This window comes from Pecten maximus, chromosome 17 (genome assembly GCF_902652985.1).
Source record: "Pecten maximus chromosome 17, xPecMax1.1, whole genome shotgun sequence".
NCBI classification, from domain to species: Eukaryota; Metazoa; Mollusca; class Bivalvia; order Pectinida; family Pectinidae; genus Pecten; species Pecten maximus.
The window spans coordinates 32,536,765-32,544,383 of record NC_047031.1 but is presented as its reverse complement, the minus strand read 5'-3'; the positions used below and the strand labels follow the sequence as shown (position 1 = coordinate 32,544,383).

General features: G+C 37.0%; 1 protein-coding gene across 2 annotated transcripts; it reads right to left on the bottom strand.

Annotated features, from left to right (window-relative positions):
* Nucleotides 1-501: 501 nt before the first annotated feature.
* LOC117315895 (low affinity immunoglobulin epsilon Fc receptor-like) lies at nt 502-6,968 on the bottom strand. 2 transcript variants are annotated; one of them, XM_033870311.1, is made up of 5 exons: nt 6,220-6,968; nt 3,988-4,082; nt 3,704-3,797; nt 2,050-2,269; nt 502-960 (listed from the first exon to the last, which is right to left on the bottom strand). In XM_033870311.1, exons 1-5 carry the CDS (start codon nt 6,842-6,844, stop codon nt 945-947), a joined length of 1,050 nt encoding a protein of 349 aa, XP_033726202.1. In that variant the 5' UTR covers nt 6,845-6,968; the 3' UTR covers nt 502-944. The 2 variants fall into 2 exon arrangements, with proteins under 2 accessions (XP_033726202.1, XP_033726201.1); XM_033870310.1 differs by having other exon boundaries at nt 2,079-2,269.
* Between the last annotated feature and the right edge of the window lie 651 nt (nt 6,969-7,619).

Here is a 7,619-nt window from a genome sequence, read left to right as displayed (position 1 = left end):
TAGGGATTGGACCATTTGAATAAATCCCAATGAATGATATTAAATTGTTCTGCGTCTGTCGTCCGTCTTGCGCCAGGCCATCCAGACAAACGAATGGCATTCCAATAGAACAAATTTTGCACCTCTCTAGGATAATTTTCGAAGATCTGTATTTGCTAAAAGATCTGTTGTCGACGTGTTGTATTTAAACAGCGAAAGCTTCATCGACCATGTCAAGTGTTATCACCGCCTTCACCGCCCTCACCGCCCTCACCACCTTCACCGCCCTCACCACCCTCACCACCCTCATTTTCAATGTGAGAAAGCCACTTTTATATAACCTAGATTTGTATGGCGAGAACTGACGTAGACGTAGAAAGTGCTTATCCTTCCGGGACGGGTGGTCTTACGGTGTGAGTGTCGGTATTCTCTATAGTGTCTGTTGCTACAGCACCCTCGTGACAAATTCCACTTCTGACTGAATATATTCATGGAATAAAAACTAATAAAACAACACACAGGTAGGATTAGAGAGGTTATTATTTATTGAAAAAATCAACCGGACAGCTATTTGTACAGAGTACACATAAACACACGTCGTAATTCATTCATGATATTTAATCTATGAAATTACTATGCTAAATGGGCTGATACATATGTACATTGATGTAGATGATTCCAAATCCGAAAGGTGAAAAATACTTTAATGGGTGATATTTACTCCTACATATACATCACATCACGTGATCACGTCATTGCTATGATTTAGTCGTTGCTCACGTGATAAAGTCATTGCTGGTTTGATCGGTGATCACGTGATAAAGTCATTGCTGGTTTGATCGGTGATCACGTGATAAAGTCATTGCTGGTTTGATCGGTGATCACGTGATAAAGTCATTGCTGGTTTGATCGGTGATCACGTGATAAAGTCATTGCTGGTTTGATCCGTGATCTCTTTATCATCTTCATGAAGGGATCAAACTGCAAATGAAAATTTAAAATATTATAATAAACAAGCGGTAATGATACATTCGATATACATTTTATCGAAATATGTTCACTAAAATAAACTTCAGTTGTTCAGAATTTGAATTTCATTACCACGTATTAATGAATAATCTAAGATAAAATATATCATCAGCTACCAAGGATCCAGATTAACGTGGATTTACAACACCACATAGACTAAGCGTGCGTATTGCCAACCTCTTGCGTTTGCGCAGCGCACCATGACGGCCCCTTACTCCTAATGAGATCAGTTTCATACTCTGCCGGACTCGAGATCAGTGTAGACGGTGTATAGATATTCGTTCTACATTATTCTTTCTGGTGTAAATTGCGAAGCATGTTCTTCAAGTGATTATAATAAGTGATTAAAATCAATACCAAGCTATGTGCCATACGACACTCCGCATTTTACTAGAGATCTTAACCCTAAAAAAAGGGGGGCGGGGGGAGGAGGTTGCGAATTATTTTATATAACTGGATGAAAGTACAGCGACGTGTTCTACACCGGGTGGACCAGGGGAAGGTTTTGGTGAGTCATAGGTTATATTCGTGTTGATGTGAAATTTAATATTCGATAACTAGTCCTGACTGGGCAATCCGTAAAATATTAGCATCGTGAAATTTAACATATATACAGGTTCTATGCTTATCTTTGTGACGAACATAACACACTGACATAAACTGACGCGGGATATTGAAACACCAGCATGATTTTTTATGGAACCGGAACTGTTTGCTTTTAAGTGAATAAATACTTACCATAACGCAGAACATTAATCACTAAAAAAACACTATTAAATGCTTGCAATATTATGCACCATTAAAGTTACGGTAATATCTTCGTCACGATAATAGACATGGACCATGTACAGTATTTAACATCTATTGGTAACATCCAATTAACATGTATATTTGAAACCCAAAATTTATCTATTTCCCTTGATATATTTCTAGCAATATTGTTCAGGTTTATCGATGAAACAGAGACGGTGTAACACAAAGAGCAAAATTACATGAGGGAGAGAGTGAAGAGAGATGACGTTCTGAATTATGATTATGTACCTTTTCATGCATATGAAATAACTCTTAACTCGACATTGAGCATCTATCCATAGACGGTCTCTCCTGCTCCGCATAAAGAGACAATCCTCTTGCCTGCGAAAGTCGTTAGGTTCTCCAGGTGCCCATCTGGTGTATCCAATCGTCTCCCCTGTCCTTTCCCATATCCATTCATTTTCTGCACGGTTATAATATCCTCCCAGGTAATAACTAGGAAATTTATCTGTAAAATATTTAAATATTTTAAAGTTTTAGAATTTGAACGTACGTATGCTTGTTACAAGGGGTATATACCTTGAAGGAAACAAAATACTACTGTAAATAAAAAAAATGAAAAGTACAAAATATTTGCAATAAACAAAACAAATTCTACTGCACAATTTTCCTTATTTTCATTATTTAAAAAAAAAACACCTTTGGAAGAGTTTTTTTGTCCTCTTTTTATCCATTATTTATTTAAAATACCATAATATCGGGGGGCGGGGGGGGGGGTTAATAAATGTCCAACTGTATCAAATTCCCCTTTTTTTGGAAACATTGTTTCGTTTTATCAAGAAAATATTTTGTTTTATCGAAATATGATTATGCATTCCAAATTGATCGAAGTATCTATTTTGTAATATTTGAAGCATTTGAAGTTGTTCAATAATCTAACAACCATCACGTTTACCAATACAAACAGATTCAACAAAATCATACCGTTGAAAGGAAACAGTCCCTGTTGTTACATCAAAGTCATATTATGAGATGTGTGCTATACAAATCACCCTTTATCTGTTCTCCATGTCCTACCTTTTACTTTGTATATTCTGTGTTGTCGTCAGTCAACAAGATCAATTTTGAATATACAGAGTGCTAACAGATTTATTTTCTTAAAAGATCCTGAAATCGTTCTTACAAGTATTTCTATTTTACGCAATTTCAAGTTGGCAGCTAAAACCACATTTCCACTGATGAAATGAGCTGAAAATTGGTAGGGAATAGTGGAAAGTGTTAATTGTTGGCAGTTTTATAACATCGTTACACAATCACTGTTTTCTTGAATACTGCCCATTAAATTTCTTCTTAAGAGATTTAGCAGGAATCTCGTTGGACATGAGATGGTCCTAACTAAGTGCTGTTATTTTTCAAGCTGCTGTGAAATCTGAGGTGTCTGCCATTAAAAATCTGTCGTCACCCCAGACGACGTAATAACAGAACAGGTAGACTAATAGTCAAAAGTCACCCCAGACCACGTAATAACAAAACAGGTAGACTAATAGTCAAAATAGTATTTCGAGGAAAAACAAAATAATGATTCGATAAAACGAAATATTGTTTCGATATAACGGAATTATATTATGCTTAATCGAACTATTAGTTCTATAAAAAAAGATCGTTAAAAGGAAATTATATTTCGAAATAATATTTCGATAAAACGAAATATAAATTTTGTTAGAACTAAAAAATATTTTCATTAAATCTAGTCATTATTTCAATATAACGAAATGAAATAAGTGCGTGGCATGTCAGTGAAAGGGCTTCTTATATTTGACGTATATATGTGTTTTATTAATTTATTCTTTTGTATTGTCTGTTTTCTCGGTAATCTTATTTTAATTAATCAAACTGATTTTTAAGACAAATATCTGGACCAACTACTATGAACATTACATACACCCGTCGATTTTTTTCAACTCCGTCATGATGAAGTGCTGCTCATTTTCACTTCGGACTTCCGCAACATAGGCGTTGTGGTGTTGACATCGAACCTACAAACATATTATATACATATATGACACATTTAATACATAGTCAATGTCAATTTTCTAAAGAGTGAAATTAGGACGAAAACATTTTGAATTGTTAATAATTTTGGTCAGAAAATTACAATATTTATTTACTTTTCTTTGTTATCTTTTCATTTAATAATATTTTTTTATTTCATCATAACATGCTTACTTTGGCTTCTTCAAAGTTCAAATGTGTCCGTACAAATAGGTAACAATATCCACCATGGTGTACCCAGGCGAGTTCACATCCCCGTATAACTAAACCTACAAAAATGTACCAACACACAAACATGTCTCCTTAACCAGCGCACATATATAACAGCGAAATATAATTCCACATGTATTTTAACAATGAAGGTAAATATAAATCTTACGATGAATATCTTAGGAATTTTATTTATTCGACATTACAACTAAAAATGAAAACTGGAGTAAAGTGTCACAGAAGGACAATAAAAGACGAGTGACAGGGAACGTAATTAAGGACAGGGTGTCAGGATGCAACATAAATTGAGGACTGCTGCCCGGTAAGTGTAAAAGTAGGACTGATGTCCGGTAAGTGTAAAAGTAGGACTGCTGTCCGGTAAGTGTAAAAGTAGGACTGCTGTCCGGTAAGTGTAAAAATAGGAATGGTGTCCGGTACGTGTAAAAGTAGGAATGGTGTCCGGTAAGTGTAAAAGTAGGAATGGTGTCCGGTACGTGTAAAAGAACGACTGGTGTCCGGTAAGTGTAAAAGTAGGAATTGTGTCCGGTAAGTGTAAAAGTAGGAATGGTGTCCGGTAAGTGTAAAAGTAGAACTGATGTCCGGTAAGTGTAAAAGTAGGAATGGTGTCCGGTAAGTGTAAAAGTAGGAATTGCGTCCGGTAAGTGCAAAAGATGGAATGGTGTCCGGTAAGTGTAAAAGTAGGAATGGTGTCCGGTAAGTGTCAAAGTAGGACTGGTGTCCGGTAAGTATAAAAGTAGGAATGGTGTCCGGTAAGTGTAAAAGTAGGAATGGTGTCCGGTAAGTGTAAAAGTAGGAATGGTGTCCGGTAAGTGTAAAAGTAGGAATTGCGTCCGGTAAGTGCAAAAGATGGAATGGTGTCCGGTAAGTGTAAAAGTAGGAATGGTGTCCGGTAAGTGTAAAAGTAGGAATTGCGTCCGGTAAGTGCAAAAGTAGGAATGGTGTCCGGTAAGTGTAAAAGTAGGACTGGTGTCCGGTAAGTGTAAAAGTAGGAATGGTGTCCGGTAAGTGTAAAAGTAGGAATGGTGTCCGGTAAGTGTAAAAGTAGGAATGGTGTCCGGTAAGTGTCAAAGTAGGACTGGTGTCCGGTAAGTATAAAAGTAGGAATGGTGTCCGGTAAGTGTAAAAGTAGGAATGGTGTCCGGTAAGTGTAAAAGTAGGAATGGTGTCCGGTAAGTGTAAAAGTAGGAATTGCGTCCGGTAAGTGCAAAAGTATGGAATGGTGTCCGGTAAGTGTAAAAGTAGGAATGGTGTCCGGTAAGTGTCAAAGTAGGAATTGTGTCCGGTAAGTGTAAAAGTAGGACTGCTGTCCGGTAAGTGTAAAAGTAGGAATGGTGTCCGGTAAGTGTAAAAGTAGGAATGGTGTCCGGTAAGTGTAAAAGTAGGAATGGTGTCCGGTAAGTGTAAAAGTAGGAATGGTGTCCGGTAAGTGTAAAAGAAGGAAGTGTGTCCGGTAAGTGTAAAAGAAGGACTGATGTCCGGTAAGTGTAAAAGAAGGACTGATGTCCGGTAAGTGTAAAAGTAGGAATTGAGTCCAGTAAGTGTAAAAGTAGGACTGGTGTCCGGTAAGTGTAAAAGAAGGAATTGTGTCCGGTAAGTGTAAAAGAAGGACTGATGTCCGGTAAGTGTAAAAGTAGGAAAGTGTTAACTATCGATATGTGTAATAAAAAGTAATTAAAGACTGGTTTCAGGGAAAGGTATATTGAGGACGGATGACATAAAAAAGGTAAACTTAGGTCAGTAGTCAGGAAAAGGTAAACTAAGGGCGGGAGTCAGGTAAGTGTAAATTGAGGACGGGTGTTTTCGTGGGGAGAGGGCGGGGACCAGCACATTTAAACAATAGCTGTCGCACCGAAGGCTTTGATCCTACTCTTTAGAGTCCCTATACATGCCAGTATAAATAATTCGTCCGTCTTGTAGAAACGTCCCATGCTAACTTAGAACAATAAATTGTTCTTTAAAATGTGTTTTTGAATATTGTTGATTTTTACATATAATCATATAACCTCTCATTATTTGCATTTTACAACAAACATGCACATTCAAACAATGTCACTATGCCGATTTTGACGACAAATACGTCAGTAAATATTTCCTCCGTGATGTTTTATTGCGTAACCATCATGGTACATTACAAAAATATATCGATATTACATTCAAGGGAAGCATTCAACTTACGCAGATGTTCTCTTGTAATTTTCGACTCTGCCTGAACAACTGCCAGCGAATCCTTCATTTCCTCATTCTGTCGTCTTCTTTGTTCAAGCTCTGACTGAATTACATCTAGAGAAGCCTTCATTTCCTCATTCTGTCGTCTGCTTACTTCTAGAGAAGAGTTCATCTCCATCTGAAGTTGTCTGCTTGTTTCCAACTCTGCTTGAAAAAGTTCGAAGGAAACGTTCATCCCCACAATCTGTTTTCTGCTAGTTTCCAACTCTGACTGTATAACTCCCAAGGAAACGTTCGTCTTCTGTTTATAGCGGCGATTTATTTCCAATTCTGCCGTAATCGCTCCGAGGGAAGCCTTCATTTCGTTATTGTGTCCTCTGTACGTTTCCAGTTTTGTTTTAAAAACTTGCAGGGAATCATTCGTTCCACTCAGAAATGATTTAATTTCTTCACGCTTTCGTCTACTGGACTGTAACTCAGACTGGAAGTAACGACGTATCTCGGGTAAGGCCTTTTCCATAACCTCAGACGACTGAAGCGCATTACATTGGCGCCTTTTGTGGTCAGGAATGATATTCTGCTGGTAAGATGTATTTACAAGTAGAACTAACAATACAATGTAGATCGTCGCCATTGTTGGTTCTAATACCTATTGTTTCTTCCTCGATTTGATAATGTAAAATACCACACTAGTAATGTTTATTCCCCCCACGTGTTGATACTGTAAGCCTCTGACTAGTACCTCCTTATCCGTCAATGTTGTAGTTGTTTTGCATGCTATATATAACACAACGTACATTTGTACTTTAAGAAAACAATGTGATTGAAGTGCCCCAAAATGGATGTAAGTGGAATGTATTGCCTTCATTGTTTATAGCTGTATCCGATTGCAAGTATCGTTTCCGACCAATGAAAGTGGTAATATCAGTTACAACATCGATGCAAGTGGAGTGTTTGTATGATTCAGTGTATATACTGATATTGAGTATATACGAAATCCGGTAATTGTTCTAATAAAACTGTTTTTACCCAGCTTACAAGAATTAACGTCTTCATTAGAGTATTCTACCTAGCCTGGTGGTTTCGCTCTGTTCATTCAGCTTAGTCATGTTGACATGTTAAAGACTTTCCCTACATTTTTATCTAGGTCCATATTTGCTTTACATGGACATTTTCCGAATATTTGGGTCCGGTCCCATATCATTTTTTACAATCAGGATGTTACTTCCCTCTTCAATTGATATTTTTTGGCAATAAAGTGTGTCATTGAATTAATACATTCATCTTTTTCTGACTTGGAGAATAATTGTCCTGACAAAAGAGGTGGTGTCAGAGGAAGGGCGTTATTCTAATAATTATGTAAGGTCATAATAGAAAATAATCGTGGCCTATTTTGTAGGTGTTTATAT

Bases quoted from the DNA above. Each gene is read 5' to 3' on its own strand.
- LOC117315895 (XM_033870310.1), bottom strand. From the start codon at position 6,844: ATGGCGACGATCTACATTGTATTGTTAGTTCTACTTGTAAATACATCT. The intron at 3,798-3,987 runs GTAAGCATGTTA...ATATGTTTGTAG, and splicing joins TGAACTTTGAAGAAGCCAAA to GTTCGATGTCAACACCACAA. The intron at 2,270-3,703 runs GTATGTAATGTT...AATATTTTACAG, and splicing joins GTTGAAAAAAATCGACGGGT to ATAAATTTCCTAGTTATTAC.